The sequence below is a fragment of the Neolamprologus brichardi genome, chromosome 3, assembly GCF_056152115.1.
Source record: "Neolamprologus brichardi isolate AB-2024 chromosome 3, ASM5615211v1, whole genome shotgun sequence".
Lineage (NCBI taxonomy): Eukaryota > Metazoa > Chordata > Actinopteri > Cichliformes > Cichlidae > Neolamprologus > Neolamprologus brichardi.
The window spans coordinates 19,293,676-19,311,552 of NC_142106.1; the positions used below are offsets into that span (position 1 = coordinate 19,293,676).

Here is a 17,877-nt window from a genome sequence, read left to right on the forward strand (position 1 = left end):
TCTCAGTTTCTCTTTGGCAGAAACGAAAGTATTCTGACCTCTGATCTCATAACATACTTTTCTGTAGTGAATGGAGCCTGTCGGCTCTGAAACGTTACAACATGTTTGTTACACCCATCTTCAAACTGCAGATCTAAAGGGGAGGGAACAAGGAAATACATTTACAGTGTTTCAGGAAGAAGAGGGAGGAGTTATCAGGCTTTGACACAATGCAGGAAGTGGAGCAGTTTGACGTAGACACTGTTTGTTTAACCCTTTGAACATAAACAAAGATCAGTTTTTACATTTATAGAAAGATAAGTAAATAAAAAAGCTGCCACATTGTAACACCATGGCACATATTATACCATGAATTGTTTTTCATTTCAAAAATGTTCACATTCAGAGACAAAAATCATTAAATATCACACAGTTATTAATCCTTCAAATATGAGACATTTGGCTTTCAGACACAGAGCCAGTGACTTTATCTTTACTGCAAGTATTTCTGTGTTTCACACCGTTGAATATCAAGTTAAATATGCTGCAAAATGTGAACATTTACAGAATAAAAGTCAGAATGTGTAGAACAGGTTTTTTCTTTCACTTATAAAATGTTTTCACATTCTTGTCTTTTAAACTCGCAGATACAGGAAAAAATATTTGCAATCAACTGATATTTTCACAGATATATTGAGAGCTGCAGACTTGCAATTCAAATTTTACTCTTATTTATTATTTTCACTACTTGGAACCACAGTTGTGATTCCAGCCTCTCAGATCAGTGAATACAAGTGCTGGTGTCATGATCCGGGGTGTCGGTGGTTTTTTGGGGAATGTTTTCTTACTCTGTTCAAAGCTCAGTTCCTTCCTCCAGGTGAAGTTCTGGGTGTACATCTGCCTCTCTCCACATGCGGCTCATTGTCTGCAATCAGCGATGAAGTTTTAAGGACCACCTCAGAGCTCCAGTATTTATCAGATTGTCATCTAAACAGTAGTTTGAAATCAGCCTCCATGTTCTGTTTGCTCCAAGTGTTCCTCTGTTTAATTTCACCTTCTTTGTGTCTCCAGTTTCCTGCACCTACAGATCATTATCCACTCACCTCCACTCTTATCTGGATTTCTTCTGTCACTGGTCCTTCCCTCCAACCTGCTGCCTGCCTGAATCTTACCTGCCAGGAACCGTCGCTCAGTTTCACCCAACTTCCTGTGGAGAATCTGGAAACCTGCCTGCTTTCTTGCTCACTGTAACCATCCATGACTTTAGAAAAGGTCTCCCTCCCTCCAAAACCCAGATTCACCAGCCTGCCAAGGAAGCAGTCTTTAACATTTCACAGCTCTCTATCTCTGTATTTAATAAAATCAGTTTGAGGTTGAAACAGCCGTGACTTGAGTCTGCTTGTGGGTCCACTTTCACGCTGGCCTCTCGGCCCTGAAAGCCTGACTTCTCCCTCTTGAGTCACAAATTCACACATTGTGAGCTTCCACTTTTGCAGCTCTTCTTAAGAGAAATCTGGTACAAAACTTGCACTTGTAACTGAAGGGGGACAGGTGGTGGTGAGGGGGTTTGTGTGATTGAAGGCAGAGACCAATGGAGGTCAGCCAATCAGAATATTGATAACTGGTACGTATTGCAGCTTTTTGTGTTGTGTCTTTCTGGGGGTGTCGATCAGAACAAGCAGCAGCCAATCAAATGCAGTCCAGTCATTTTTTTCTTTGGCTCAGATATTTACACAGCACAGTAATGAAGGGCACAATACAGGTTTTATAGTCTTTGTAATCTGTGAGTGTGCATAGGTTTGCTCTGAAGAGGAAATAAACAACAAGAAATAACATTTAGATTCATGTCACGTCTGTAGGTTTATATAACAGTTATAATTATTTAAACTAAAACTCGTACACATATTTCTGTGTTAAACTAAGTACATCCTAACTCTGACGTTACAGCGTTCACAAAGACAAACACAGTCCAACAGCACCATCTACTGACTACACAGGTTTACAGCAGCGTGATCATGTGACTCTACATTTGCACAAACATGAGTATCAAGCTAGTTGCAAACTGTCTGTATCAGCGTTTCCATTCTGAAAGACGTGGAGAGGTTTTACAAAATAAAATACGTATGAAATAAAATAAACTAATAAATCACAACACTTTTAGATTCAAATATTTGATTGATTAAGCAAGTCAAGATTTCCAGCCGCTGTTGACTGAGGACAACATAAAGTTTATTCATACATTTTAATGACACAGTAAGTATGTTATATTACTGTGAGCATTTAAATATTTAAAGACATGATTAAAGAGATCATCAAGAAATCCTTATTGAAACTCTTTTAAATGTAAAAATGCTGCAGATGTTTGCTAAAAGTAGATCCACAACGACTGCATCCCTGCATCTGTTTCTTTCCTGGTAATAATTAAAGCAACAATAATGATGATACAGTTAAACAGTAAAAACAAACCAAAAAAAACAATAAAAACAGAAATGATACTCAAAACATAAACCTGCTTAACAGATGCTGATCAGTACGACATAAAATCTTCATCACCTCATCATGACGAGAGCAGATGTTCTCCTGGAGCTTCTTGGAGGGGGCCACCAGCTTGTGTTTCTTTAATGGAGCTGCATCATAGTGAGGTTGGAGGTGTTTCTCACAGTAAGAGGCCAGACAGACTAAACAGGACTTGATGGCTTTCAGCTTCCTCCCAGTGCAGACATCACAGGCCACATCTTCAGGTCCAGCATAGCAGTGATCAGCTGGAGCAGCTTGGAGTCCAGTCTTCTTCAGCTGCTCCACTAAAGCTGCAAACATGACGTTTTTCTCCAGAAAAAAAAAGTGCAGTTTGAACCTTGGCAGCATTTTTAACCCTACATTTAAATATGTATCACTCTGAACTTTGCCAAGATGTGTCACCCTCATTTAAATTGTAGAAGACTGAACTTTGGTTATATAAGAAGATAAGAGACAATCATGTATCTAAATTTACTGCGATGCATTTGCTCTTTTCTGCCAACAAGTAACATTGATAAACCCAGCTAAACAAACCATGCAAACAAACAGTAACATCTCCACATAAACTAACAACACCTGCAATTAAATAAACCTTAAACCATAGCCCAAAGAATGAAGCCAATCTATATCGCCACCCGGTGTCTCGCTGCAGCATAGGTTAAAAACCCGTCTTCTTCATGATAGCAGATGGGACTGGGGCCAGACTAAAGTAAAAATTCTCCTCAGATAAATTTTCCTAAAGATTTTTTCATTCATTATCAGCAGTTCTCATGATGCATATTTGTCCTCAAGGACTCTCCTTTATCACATGTTTGATTCTAATTACTAGCATAATGCTGTTAAATTGGGCTGTGACGTCAGCTTTAACTGGCAACTGCAGTCACGGAGAAACTTGAGTCTCTCTGTTTGGGAATAGCAGATAGAGCGGGAACGCTGAGAGGAGGTCCAGTGTTTATGTTACAAAACCACGACCGACTGTTTCAACCTGACAGCCTGAGGTGTTCTTCAGTAAACTGGACTGAATATGTGCAAACAGCAGCATGTTTTCTGTCTCTGGCCACATCTGTAAGGACAGTAACACCAATTTGTTATATTTTTTTAAAAGCCTCCACTGCAGTAACCCCTCATTAATCATTAACTATGGATTCAAATAGCAAAGCCCAATATTTATGTGCTGAAACCAATTACAGCCATTTGGCAGCTTAAGTTAAAAGTTATGTTTAATTTTTCCACTGATTATTTTTTTAGAACTGACTCTGTGTTTGTTTATTTATTTATTTATTTTACTGAGTTTTTTTAAATACTCCGGTTAAAACAATCTATGAGCAATACCTCATCAAGAATCATTCAAAGCTACATGTGCAGTACTCCATACAGCTTACATCCTTAGAGAGTAACCACTTCAAGCATTAACCCTTTGAGGTTCACACCAAGAAAACTGCAATTTAAGAAATATTTCTTTGCATTGTTTATTCCTTTAGAACAACAGCAACAAAGTTGGGTTTTTTCCTTTAATAAGCATGGATGCAGGTAATTAGTCTATCTCTTGTGTGAACCTGGAGCTGTGCGAATGCCTCATATAAGCTGTGCTATTTGGCATCTTTTACTTTTCTATGACAGCTGTATGTGGGTCCCATAGCCTTCTATTGGAGCGGTAGGTCACAGAAAATGTTACGCTTGCGTTTTGGTAATTTGGTAGAGGTTTAAAGTTATTTGTATCGTTGTAGGAAGAAAATATTGTTTTATTCCTGCGGAGAAGCTTGTAGTGGACTCCGCCACCACTTGCCGTTACTTATTAGGGTGTGACCCTAACCCTAGATATGAAGCAAGGTGGGAGGATATTCCTGCTGAGGTCAGCTGTTCAGTGTAAGTGATGTCCTGCTTTAATTTAGAGATTGCTGAGCTGCTGCTTTGCCTGGGTGGATTTCTGGCTGCTGGGCCGAGGTCCTTATACACCGGTGGCTATTTTCATTTGTTTTAAAATCGGTTTAACTTGACAGGAGCTGAAGGCTAAGATGGAGTAGATGACCTGCTCCACCTCCTGAGCTATAGTCACCTCAGTAGTGTTGCTAGCAGAAGTTGAAGTAACTTATGTAGAAATATTCATATTCATTCATATTCTTTTCTACTCACAAAAAGCATGAATTCAGTCTCCTTGAAATTAAGGGTCAATTTATTGATATCAAACCACATCTTAAAAATGTCCAGTTCATTTTCAATTGCATACAAGAGATCCTTTACATTTTATGTCCAGAACACAATAAATTTGTATCATCTGTATAAACAACACAGTTGTCCATTTTCTAACCAGGATTAGGCTACACATCTTATTCCATATCTCTCTAGTTTCCTGAATAACTGATATGATCTACTGTATGAAAAGCTTTCTGTAGGTCAAGATAAAAACCATCAGAGAATTCATCATTTTATTGATTTTAAAAGACTATGAAACTTAGATTTACTCTCATCAACACAGCGTCAAAGCAGTTTGAGAATTATTCACAACGTTTAATCTCTCAGTTAATTTATGTCACAAACTCCCCTCCATCGATCTTACTGAGTTCACGAGACATCACACACTGGACTGACTGAGAGACATGAACTACTTTTTGTGGAGGTTTTCTTGTATTAAAGCAATATTTTCTTCTATATAAAGGAAGTAAATAAACAACAGAAAGGAAGAGAAATCCTGCCAATTCAGAAAATATAACAAACTACATAATATGTAGTTTGTTCTATTTAAACTACATAAGACTGGCCACCTATAAAATCCAAATCTTTAAGAAATAACAATAAATAAAGTTCCAGTGTTATTGTTGTTTAAGCAATGAAAAAACTCGAAGCCCTAAAACTGTTGAATTATTGCTTGATTATGTTTATGATAATTACTTTGTTTACTTACTTTGGTGTCTAGTGGAAACTGTTTTGAAATAAATTTCTCACATGTCACTCTGATCTGTTCACAAAGATTCAACAGAGAAAAAGTGCTGCATTGATTTTTATACAATTTCAGGTAAATTTACGGGTAATTACAGACAATCAATCATAAGATGTCAAACTCGCAGCTATAAAGTGATCTCTGTGCAGAGAAGAAACAGCACAACAGTGAGCTCTCAACAGCAAAGATAGACAAGAACAAAAAACTGGAAGCTCAAAGGTCTATTTGACTTTAATCAACTCTGCAGTTGCTCCATCTCCATAAACATAAAGTCCAGCATAGAGCGGCTGAGTGAATGTGGTCTGGACTCTGTGGAGGAGAGTCATGGTTTCAGAGACGCTGTAGAAAGACAGAATACCTGCTCTGTGATCCAGGTACACTCCTACTCTGGAGGACCAAGGACCTGAGAGGTCAGTTTGGACATTGTTGTGTCGAAATTGAAAACAGTTTGTGCTACAATATAATGCCCAAGATTTGTCATTGAATCCAAAAACACATTTATCTGAGCTCCCTGCTCTGCTGATATTCTTGTATGCGACTGCTACTAAGACTGTTCCCCCTCTCCACTCCACCTCCCAGTAACAACGTCCAGTCAGACTCTCTCTACTCAGGACCTGATACATTACAGTGAATCTGTCTGGATGATCAGAATAAGACTGTTGTTGGATCATAAATGTTACTTTTCTGTTCCCCTCAGATAATAACAGATGTGTGTTTGCTGTGTTTGGATCCAGTGTGATTTCATGTGAATATTTTAAGAATCCAGCTCTGGTCTTTGGCTCTGGTGGTGACAGTAAAACATCCACTTCAGTGACTGTCAGTGAGATGTTTGTCCATTCCTCTCTCAGAATGTCCTGTAGTTTATCTCTGGTCTCTGACACAGCTGCTGTCACATCCTCAAAGTAGCTCAGAGGACGAATATTGATGCTGGATGAGTGTGTAGACTCACTGAGTGCTGTCAGTGAGGGGTAGTTGTGTAGAAACTGGTTGTGATCCTCTGTGTGTGAGAGCTGCTCCAGCTCGCCGTCTTTCCTCTTCAGCTCAGCGATCTCCTGCTCCAGCTTCTCCTGAAGCTCTTTGACTCGACTCACTTCAGTTTCCTGCTGGGATCTGACCTGCTGCTTCACATCAGAGCTTCTTTTCTGGAGGAGACGGATCAGCTCAGTGAACATCTTCTCACTGTCCTCCACCGCTTTATCAGCAGAGCCATTGATGGCCTCCACCTCCTGTTGAAGCAGCTTCACATCTTTCTCTCGCTCCTGGATTCTCTGCTGGATGTTTAGTCGTCTCACCTCGAGCTCCTTCTGCTTCTCAGTCCTTTCTGCTGCAGCTGGGACTGTTTCATGGCCTTTATGTTCATCCATTGTGCAGAGATAACAGATACTCTGCTGATCAGTACGACAGAAAATCTTCATCACCTCATCATGACGAGAGCAGATGTTCTCCTGGAGCTTCTTGGAGGGGGCCACCAGCTTGTGTTTCTTAAATGAAGGTGAATCATAGTGAGGTTGGAGGTGTTTCTCACAGTAGGAGATCAGACACACCAGACAGGACTTGATGGCTTTCAGCTTCCTCCCAGTGCAGACATCACAGGCCACATCTTCAGGTCCAGCATAGCAGTGATCAGCTGGAGCAGCTTGGAGTCCAGTCTTCTTCAGCTGCTCCACTAAAGCTGCTAACATGACGTTTTTCTCCAGGACAGGCCTCGGTATGAAAGTCTTCCTGCACTGAGGGCAGCTGTGGATTCCCTTCCTGTCCTCTTCATCCCAGAAACTCTTAATACAGTTCATGCAGTAGCTGTGTCCACAGGCTGTAGTCACCGGATCCTTCAGTAGATCCAAACAGATCGAACAAGAAATTGTTTCTTTGTCCAGCTGAACTCCTTTCTGCGCCATTTCTCCTCTCAGTTTCTCTTTGGCAGAAACGAAAGTATTCTGACCTCTGATCTCATAACATACTTTTCTGTAGTGAATGGAGCCTGTCGGCTCTGAAACGTTGCAACATGTTTGTTACACCCATCTTCAAACTGCTGATCTAAAGGGGAGGGAACAAGGAAATACATTTACAGTGTTTCAGGAAGAAGAGGGAGGAGTTATCAGGCTTTGACACGGTGCAGGAAGTGGAGCAGTTTGACGTAGACACTGTTTGTTTAACCCTTTGAACATAAACAAAGGAGGCAGATCAGTTTTTACATTTATAATATACGAATGATAAGTGAATAAAAAAGCTGCCACATTGTAACACCATGGCACATATTATACCATGAATTGTTTTTCATTTCAAACATGTTCACATTCAGAGACAAAAATCATTAAACATCACACAGTTATTAATCCTTCAAATATGAGACATTTGGCTTTCAGACACAGAGCCAGTGACTTTATCTTTACTGCAAGTATTTCTGTGTTTCACACCGTTGAATATCAAGTTAAATATGCTGCAAAATGTGAACGTTTACAGAATTAAAGTCAGAATGTGTAGAACAGGGTTTTTTTTTTTACTTATAAAATGTTTTCACATTCTTGTCTTTTAAACTCGCATGAAAAATATTTGCAATCAACTGATATTTTCACAGATATATTGAGAGCTGCAGACTTGCAATTCAAATTTTACTCTTATTTATTATTTTCACTACTTGGAACCACAACTCTGATTCCAGCCTCTCAGATCAGTGAATACAAGTGCTGGTGTCATGATCCGGGGTGTCGGTGGTTTTTTGGGGAATGTTTTCTTACTCTGTTCAAAGCTCAGGTCCTTCCTCCAGGTGAAGTTCTGGGTCTACATCTGCCTCTCTCCACATGCGGCTCATTGTCTGCAATCAGCGATGAAGTTTTAAGGACCACCTCAGAGCTCCAGTATTTATCAGATTGTCATCTAAACAGTAGTTTGAAATCAGCCTCCATGTTCTGCTTGCTCCAAGTGTTCCTCTGTTTAATTTCACCTTCTTTGTGTCTCCAGTTTCCTGCACCTACAGATCATTATCCACTCACCTCGACTCTTATCTGGATTTCTTCTGTCACTGGTCCTTCCCTCCAACCTGCTGCCTGCCTGAATCTTACCTGCCAGGAACCGTCGCTCAGTTTCACCCAACTTCCTGTGGAGAATCTGGAAACCCACCTGCTTTCCTGCTCACTGTAACCATCCATGCAAGGGTGTAGATTTGGTTTTGACATTGGTGGGGACGGATGATTCAACCACCGAATTCTGCCTTGTTTCTTTTTTTTTTTCCTTTTTGTTTTTGCTTCTTGATAAAAAAAAAAAAAGGAGAAATATACTTGCCATATATGCTATTCTACATGCTTTTAAACTATTTAAAATTACAATTCATAGTTTTATATGTGAATTATATAATGTTAAATTACTATTAAACAAATGACTGACTAAGTATTTTAGACGTTAGTTTACTTCAGCCATAATCCATATAAATCAAGTATCATACAAAAATAAAAATAGCTTCAAATACAGTCATGACAATAAAAGAATATGACTTTAAGGACTTAACAACATTACTTCAGTTATAGTACACAAACATCTCTTACACATTAGCACTAAGGGAACACTGAATGACCTGGTGGTTTTTGTCCATAAAACTACTCAGTTAAGATTACCACAAAGTAAAAGATCTCTCAGCAAAATGATGCAACATTTTAGGCACTATTGCCCTGATCAAATCAGTGAGCTGGGATTTTTTTATTCTAAACATGAACTACTGTTACAGCAACAGACATGGACTACTGGTGCCCCACACAACAACTCAATGTCCGCTATGTGAAGGAGCCAAACACATGCCTACTCCTCTCATTAACTGAGATAAACTGCTGGCATATTGGTTTTACATCTATACTGTCCAGTCTCTCCTGGTGGACATACAGCAGCATTGTTTAATCTCATTTGAGTCATTGTTGACCTTAGCCATCTTTTTAGTCTTCTGAGATCACTGAAGTATCTTTCATCCTAAGTACATGCGTTTTATCCTCAGATTAAAATTATGACTATGTGCTTGATGTGCCTCACCTTTGGCCCTGGCTCTTCCCCTCTGACTGCACTACATATTGCAACATGATAAAATAACACATTGATTCGTGCCATATAAAAAGTGAGACATGTCAATTCAGATACTTAGTCAAATATACACTAATGAATCAATTTACATCAGCAGCCTAACAATTGTCATGATAATAAATACTAGTTAATCTATAGCACCAAATCATCAGTCAGTCACCTGTGACCTCACCTCTTCACCTCTGTCACCTGATAAATAGGACATACATGACAATAAGAATAAAATGTGGAGCTGCTTCAGTGTTTCTGTCAATTTGTGCAGATCTTGACTCATCAGTAATGTTTGTAGGGTGAGTGCATTTTTACAACAATTTGTGCAAACTGCACTAGAAGGTGGAATATTTGCAAAATCATGACTACCTCATGATATTTTGTCTCAAAAATTAACCCAATGAATATGTCAGTAACATTAGGATGAAATTATTGCGTCACCAACATTTAACGTTAGACATATGACATTTTAACAGCCTCTGTAAACTAATATCCTGGCTTGCTCAAAGCTGCCGTTTTCTCTGACAGTTTCAATCAAAATGAGAAATGCTACTCAGAGACTGAAATAACTAATAGTGCTGCTTGTTGTGCAGTTAGTTTCCAAAACACGTTATTCATGGTTACATACAATTTTAGACTGATGTGGGCCAAAGCCTAGCATAGCCTGTAACGTTATTATGAGGGACACAGTTTATGAGTGATCTTGACTTTAAGTGACTTACAGGTTTCTTAGAAAAATACTTTCTTATATCCAGGTTCTTCCACTTTGCTGCCGTCCTCCTCTCCTCCTCGCAGCGCAGGCTTACCGCTGCTAAAACTAAACAGAGCTCCCTGAAAGGCTCAGCCAATCACATTGGCCATATTTGTCACATGAGGTTGGACTCCAGTAGAGAACGTAATTTAACTCTTTCTGCACCGCTGGGTGAATGAGACGCTGACAGATCGTTTTTTTCTTTCTATCGGGTTTGTTTTTCTTTACTCAAAGAGATCAAATTATTGGCGGGGACAATTCAATAATCGCTGGATATTGGTGGGGACATGTCCCTTCCGTCCATGCCAAATCTACGCCCTTGCATTTATCCATGACTTCAGAAAAGGTCTCCCTCCAAAACCCAGATTCACCAGCCTGCCAAGGAAGCAATCTGTAACATTTCACAGCTCTCTATCTCTGTATTTAATAAAATCAGTTTGAGGTTGAAACAGCCGTGACTTGAGTCTGCTTGTGGGTCCACTTTCACGCTGGCCTCTCGGCCCTGAAAGCCTGACTTCTCCCTCTCGAGTCACAAATTCACACATTGTGAGCTTCCACTTTTGCAGCTCTTCTTAAGAGAAATCTGGTACAAAACTTGCACTTGTAGCTGAAGCGGGACATGTGGTGGTGAGGGGGTTTGTGTGATTGAAGGCAGAGACCATAGGAATGGAGGTCAGCCAATCAGAATATTGATAACTGGTACGTATTGCAGCTTTTTGTGTTGTGTCTTTCTGGGGGTGTCGATCAGAACAAGCAGCAGCCAATCAAATGCAGTCCAGTCATTTATTTTGTTGGCTCAGATATTTACACAGCACAGTAATGAAGGGCACAGTAAAGGTTTTACAGTCTTTGTAATCTGTGAGTGTGCATAGGTTTGCTCTGAAAAGGAAACAACAAGAAATAACATTTAGATTCATGTCACGTCTGTAGGTTTATATAACAGTTATAATTATTTAAACTAAAACACGTACACATATTTCTGTGTTAAACTAAGTAGATCCTAACTCTGACGTTAGAGCGTTCACAAAGACAAACACAGTCCAACAGCACCATCTACTGACTACACAGGTTTACAGCAGCGTGATCATGTGACTCTACATTTGCACAAACATGAGTATCAAGCTAGTTGCAAACTGTCTGTATCAGTGTTTCCATTCTGAAAGACGTGGAGAGGTTTTACAAAATAAAATACAAATGAAATAAAATAAACTAATAAATCACAACACTTTTATATATATATTTAATATTTAATTCATTAAGCAATTCAAGATTTCCAACTTATGAGGACAACATAAAGTCTATTTAAATATTGTAATGACACAGTACGTATGTTATATTACTGTGAGCATTTAAATATTTAAAGACATAATTAAAGAGATCATCAATAAATCCTTATTGATCCTCTTTTAAATGTAAAAATGCTGCAGATGTTTGCTAAAAGTAGATCCACAACGACTGCATCCCTGCATCTGTTTCTTTCCTGGTAATAATTAAAGCAACAATAATGATGATACAGTTAAACAGTAAAAACAAACCAAAAAAACAATACAAACAGAAATGCTACTCAAAACATAAACCTGCTTAACAGATGCTGATCAGTACGACAGAAAATCTTCATCACCTCATCATGACGAGAGCAGATGTTCTCCTGGAGCTTCTTGGAGGGGGCCACCAGCTTGTGTTTCTTTAATGGAGCTGCATCATAGTGAGGTTGGAGGTGTTTCTCACAGTAGGAGGCCAAACAGACTAAACAGGACTTGATGGCTTTCAGCTTCCTCCCAGTGCAGACATCACAGGCCACATCTTCAGGTCCAGCATAGCAGTGATGTACTCTCCAGGTACATAGTATATGCATTTAGTGACAGCAGTAAAAGAAAGAGGTAATCATAAAAGCGTACCTAATGAAATGGTGCTATCTCGTGACTGAAAACCTTTCTGCAACACTTTAATGATATGAGGTAATAAGACACATGGTTTCTTCAGCACGAACAGCCACTCTGATTCCACTCGAAAACATATCGGCCACTCTGCCAGCTGTGTAAAGTCAAACGGCTCCGGAGGTCCAAATTTAGCCGTCTCTTCCTTAGCGTGAAGTTCTTAATTCTGACACCATGTATTGAACTGTAGCAGCAGTGAGCGTGGCTACATCAATGCTCAGTAACAAACACACATAGGGGGTGTGAAAATTTAGAGGCTGCATCCTCCTGAGGCCGCAAATGGCAGAAAAAATGTGTCCCAATTTTCCCTGAAATTAAAGTATGGGTTGTGTGAATTCCTTCGTGAATAAATTAATTCTTAATTTGTATACTTTAATAAAGTTTACTGAAGGCAAAGCTGGAGCTAAGGCTAAGACCCGCTCATCCCATGCAGGGCTTCAGTTCCCCGTGGAAAAAAAAAATAAGATAAGCGTTCACAAGAAACTATCAGCTCTCTAAGTTAACTCAGGGTCTTTCCAGAGCGTTCTTGTGAAAGTGTTGGCAGCATCAAACTAATCTAACTGTCATCTACGAATCTAATTCACGGGTTTCATCTTTGTTCTCCCACAGAAAATGATCCTTATTACTGCCAACTCTTCCAGAGATGTGAAAATCGACAATACAGAGATCATTAAAATCTACCAGTCAAACACAACACTGTTGTAAAAAGGAAGATGAGAGACGGGCGCCTGAGTTTGTGCAAATCAAAGTGGAATGAATCTGATTGGTTGAACAGGTGTTCTTGCTGTGTGTTCTGTGTTATCCATCAGCATCAAAGAGACTCAGCAGCAGATTAAAATGAAACAGAACAGCATTTATATATTATAATAAATCACCAAATGAATACTTTTGCCCATGTTCACGTGGAAATGCAACACACTGTTTGCTCTCTCTCTCTCTTCAGTCTAAGTTCAGTCTAATATGTGCGCTCCAGTGAGACATTAGACTTCAGTAAAACTATGCAGTTACCTAATTATGCCCAGTGTTTAATCTCCACTGAGAGCTAAAACTCAGCGAAGTTTTAAAGCTGTGTGCTGGTGAGCGTAAACTGTGACTATCACCATGTTACATGGGCGCTACAGAAACATGAAACAAGGCAGAATTGTTATTAAAATGATTGCATTGTTGTCTGAAGACAATACTGATTCTAACACATCCATATCTGCCACACAGAGCTCTACATTTACTGCTCATTTAGAACAAATGACTGTCAGCAAACGAGGACACAATCACACAATCACACAGTCTTTGTTAGATGCGCGCTTGTTTCAGCAAAATTCCCAAATTCCCTCCAACACAACGTCCGGCCCACTGTGCGGCTCCACCAATGAGATCCGAGGGCCTGCGCAGTGGTATTAGCATACAGCCTGTATAAAAAGCGCCGCTCTCGGTCAAACAGCTCATTCGTTACTGCAGAATATCGAGGATCGAAAATGCCTGAACCCGCCAAGTCCGCGCCCAAGAAGGGCTCCAAGAAAGCCGTGACTAAGACCGCCGGCAAGGGCGGCAAGAAGAAGAGAAAGACCAGGAAGGAGAGCTACGCCATCTACGTGTACAAGGTGCTGAAGCAGGTCCACCCCGACACCGGGATCTCCTCCAAAGCCATGAGCATCATGAACTCGTTTGTCAACGACATCTTCGAGCGCATCGCTGCCGAGGCATCTCGCCTTGCGCACTACAACAAACGCTCCACCATCACCTCCAGGGAGATCCAGACCGCAGTGCGCCTGCTCCTCCCCGGTGAGCTGGCCAAGCACGCCGTGTCTGAGGGCACCAAGGCCGTCACCAAGTACACAAGCTCCAAGTAAATTAACTGGGTCTCACGTCAACACAACGGCTCTTTTCAGAGCCACACACTAAACTAACGAGCTGTATTTCTATCGTTAAATATGTTGCTTACTATGTTGCAACTACTAGGATCGCGGATGTGCACCTTTGTGTCACTGGGTGGTATTAATCCGCTGTACCGACCCCAGTCTACAGAAATCTGTTCCTGCTTTTGCCTTTGTCTTTCCACAAAGTCACTACAAACAGAATTAATGCGACTTAAACACTTAAGTGTAAGTTCCAAGTATACTTTTTTTTTTTTCCTTGTGACATGCAAAGTTGAGTAAGACATAAGATTAAAATGCTTTGGCGCAGAAAAACTAGTATCAACATTAATGTTGCAGCTCTTTATTGCACGGTCGTGTCTGTATCATTTTAGTCGTCTGTATTCATTTTGTTGCAGCTTCTCCATACATACATTTATGTGGCCCTGTCTGTTATATGCAGCACCATGCTCTTGCTTCACTGCGAACTGTACTGCACATGGTTGAAATGACAAACCCACCTGACTTAATGTGCACTTTAACACATAACTAGCCTAACTAGGATACAAAGGGCTCGTTTGTTGGACTATTAGAGGGCAAAAATTGGCTAATTAGATGCAAAAGTGTATACTAAGAAAGATGAATTGTATCTTTTTTTTTTTTTTCCTCACTTGTGGTGCCCCTGGATGGATGACACTGTTAGCATTTGCCTAAACTGCCTATGCCACAGGCAGGCCCTGCTGTGTCCTTCACATCCAGCTTTTCTAGCAATTCCCACAGGAATTTCCATCAAAGCTTTCTTCAGTCTAATTCCTAATGTGGTGGCTCCGTGGCCACCTTTCTATCTGCCTTTATATAATGCAACTATTGTAGGAAGTGCTGTGCATAAGATGGAGTTGTAGTACAGGAGGTAGGTAGGAATGATTTCCTGTGGTGTTCAGAGGGGATTTTTGGTCATCTCAGTCTCTCACTAAACACACTCCTGTGGTCAGCAAAGAGCCCTAAGGTGCTCAAGAAGGCCCCAAAGTCAAGAAGGCGGTTACAGCAGCCAAAAAGTGAGCTGACACCACTCTCACACTCAACAACGGCTCTTCTCAGAGCCACTACAACAACACAAGAGCTCCTTCCTCTCACTCTTTAAACACTATCATTCATAATAATATCCTTATTATTAAAGCACACAATTTCCCCTCATTTTACTCATTATATTTATGACTTGTATTAGTATTGTGATACACATTAGTGCTGTCTTCACAAGTCTGCAACTCAAGAAAAGACAACAATACAAATATTAACTCTATATCTACAATCATACCTTCATAATACAAAACATCACACAAATTCTTTTACTGTGAAACATTGTCAAACTGTTAAAAGTTATCACCTACATTTTAAAATATTTTATTAAACAACACATAATACATTTATAGATGCATATTATTATTCATGTATGAAATATTGAGTTCTATTTTTATTTTTTTAAAGCCTACACTGGCTATTGTAGTGGAAGTAAACTGTATATTTTAATGATACCTGGCCAACATAATCCACTTGAAATGCTCTACTTTACAACCTTACCTGACTAAATCTAGGCCAGTTGAATTGACATTCGGTGATTTCAAGGACATGTTTTATTCCAAGCTGAGCCCATACTGCTATTTATTTTACCATGTATTTATTTCATTACTCGTTTCATAACCATTTTGATTCATGTACATTTGAACAAATGGAGTTCTGTAGTGTTAAGGCCGCGGGGAAATCCATCATATCCCAGCTGGAGGAGAAGAGTCAGTGTCCCCCTCCTCAGTAGTTTTCCACTAATTCTATTGTTGAGTCGGGGGGCCTGTCCTCTCCCCAGACTAGTAACTGTGGCTTCCTGTTCCTGGCTGACGCAGCTTTTACTCCTCATTTTATGACAGGCAGACCCCCACTATCAATACATTTTTGACACTATACAGTTACACATTGATTGATTATTGTTAACAGTGTTGGGAAGGTTACTTTTAAAATGTATTCCATTACAGATTACAGAATACATGCCCCAAAATGTATTCTGTAACATATTCCATTACATTACTCAATGAGAGTAACGTATTCTGAATACTTTGGATTACTCAATATATTATCATGCTGTTTACAACTACATGAATGTACTATTGCTGTGTGATTTATTACTGTTACTGAAGGTCCGCGGCTCCGAACCGTATTCCGTGTCAGCTCGTAGCCGAAAACTAGCTTTACTTTGTTGTCTGGGTCAACTTTGCTAGCGAGAGACAGAGAGAGGCGTTGAAAGGCTGCTCCAACGGAACTTATTGTTTCGGAGGAAAACACGAACAAAGCGTACTGTCGAGTCTTAATAGCTTACTTACAACTGGGCTCGTCAGGCACTCTTCTTGGCTGCAGTGGTTATTATTATATTTACATGCTTCCAGCTCCCGTTTCTGCTCGATGATAACTCATACTTTTCCACTCTCATTTTTCTCCCTATTTGCGCTCACTAGTGATGGGTCGTTCACGAACGAAATGGCTCTTAGAGCCGACTCTTTGAAGTGAACGACGCGAGCCGGCTCCTTATTGGGAGCCGTGAGGTTTTTTTTTTTCTTTCTCTCACCCTCTCTCTCGCCCTTTTTTCCGCTAAACTCCGCACGCGCGGACTTTGCGCTGGGCAGAGGGGGGAGGGGCGTTAGTTACACTGGCAGTAGCACAGGAACAGAGCCAGAGAGAAAGAGAGCCAGGGACAACAACGTCACATTAGAAAGGTATAGTAATCATCCACTATTTTCAGTTGCAGATGATAAAGGATTCAGAAACCATGCAGGCCCATATGACAGAGAATGTGCATCTTCTTTTTGTTTTGATATTTTAATTTATATTTAATTGTGTTGTGGTTTGCAGTGTTTTGTGTTGTTTCACGTTAAATTTGTTTAAAAGGAAAAAGCTGAAAATTTAAATAGTTAAAAGTTGAAATGTAAATAGTTGTTTTTTTGTATTATATGATTTATTTATTACATTTTATGTGGAGTGAATAAATAAAGTATATTTATGGTGGCCCTTAGAGACAAAGCACGTACAAACTCCAAAACACGTACAAACTCCTAAGCACGTACAAACTCCAAAACACGTAAAAACTCAGAAGCACGTACAAACTCCAAAACACGTAAAAACTCAGAAGCACGTACAAACTCCAAAACACGTAAAAACTCAGAAGCACGTACAAACTCAGAATCACGTACAAAAGACAACAGAAGTGCTCCAGGATGCTAGGGTGCAGTGTTGAGCTTTTGTTACCTAGTGGCTACACAAGCCAGGAAGTATCAACAACCGGATTTGGTGTGTGGTAGTAACAGGTAAATGAACTTTTTTTTAAAAAAATTATTTGAATAAATATGAGTGCTTGTCTATAAATACACAAACCATACACACATGCTTCCAGTTGTGTAATTTAAGTGATCTGGGTAGCTCTGTTTTGAAGTTCAGTAAACGCTAGAAATGTGTTTTGGAGTTTGTAAGTGCTTTTTGGAGTTTGTATATGCTTTAGAGTTTGTACGTGCTTTGTCTCTAGGGGCCATATATAAACATATATAAATAAAACCACTTTTTTTACATTAGTAATTCCTTTTCTGCATAATTTTATATTATTGTTAATGATTTAATAATTAAAGCAACAAAACAACCTGAAGAGCCGGTTCGGAGCTGAAAGAGCCGGCTCTTTTTAGTGAGCCGAGCCGAAAGAGCCGGCTCTCTAAAAAGAGCCAGAAATCCCATCACTAGCGCTCACAGACACATAACGGGTATGGCAGTCCATTCTCCCTGCAGCACGGACTACACTGCCCATGAGGCTACAGGCTTTAG

General features: G+C 39.9%; 2 protein-coding genes across 11 annotated transcripts; one reads left to right on the plus strand and one right to left on the minus strand.

The window, feature by feature from the left end:
• Positions 1 to 5,655: 5,655 nt before the first annotated feature.
• On the minus strand, positions 5,656 to 10,105 carry LOC148103766 (E3 ubiquitin/ISG15 ligase TRIM25-like). Of its 10 annotated transcripts, XM_087832937.1 has the most exons (3): positions 6,588 to 7,403; positions 6,380 to 6,461; positions 5,656 to 6,277 (listed from the first exon to the last, which is right to left on the minus strand). In XM_087832937.1, the coding sequence occupies exons 1-3, from the start codon at positions 7,327 to 7,329 to the stop codon at positions 5,656 to 5,658; spliced, it is 1,446 nt and encodes a 481-aa protein (XP_087689063.1). In that variant the 5' UTR covers positions 7,330 to 7,403. The 10 variants fall into 10 exon arrangements, with proteins under 10 accessions (XP_087689063.1, XP_087689042.1, XP_087689056.1 ...); XM_087832916.1 differs by adding an exon at positions 10,097 to 10,105 and having other exon boundaries at positions 5,656 to 7,308; XM_087832930.1 differs by having other exon boundaries at positions 5,656 to 7,159; positions 7,295 to 7,403.
• Positions 10,106 to 13,622: 3,517 nt separating this feature from the next.
• Positions 13,623 to 14,076, plus strand: LOC102787249 (histone H2B 1/2). Its single transcript, XM_006809788.3, has one exon. It carries the CDS (start codon positions 13,648 to 13,650, stop codon positions 14,020 to 14,022), a length of 375 nt encoding a protein of 124 aa, XP_006809851.1. The 5' UTR covers positions 13,623 to 13,647; the 3' UTR covers positions 14,023 to 14,076.
• The last annotated feature ends 3,801 nt before the right edge of the window (positions 14,077 to 17,877 follow it).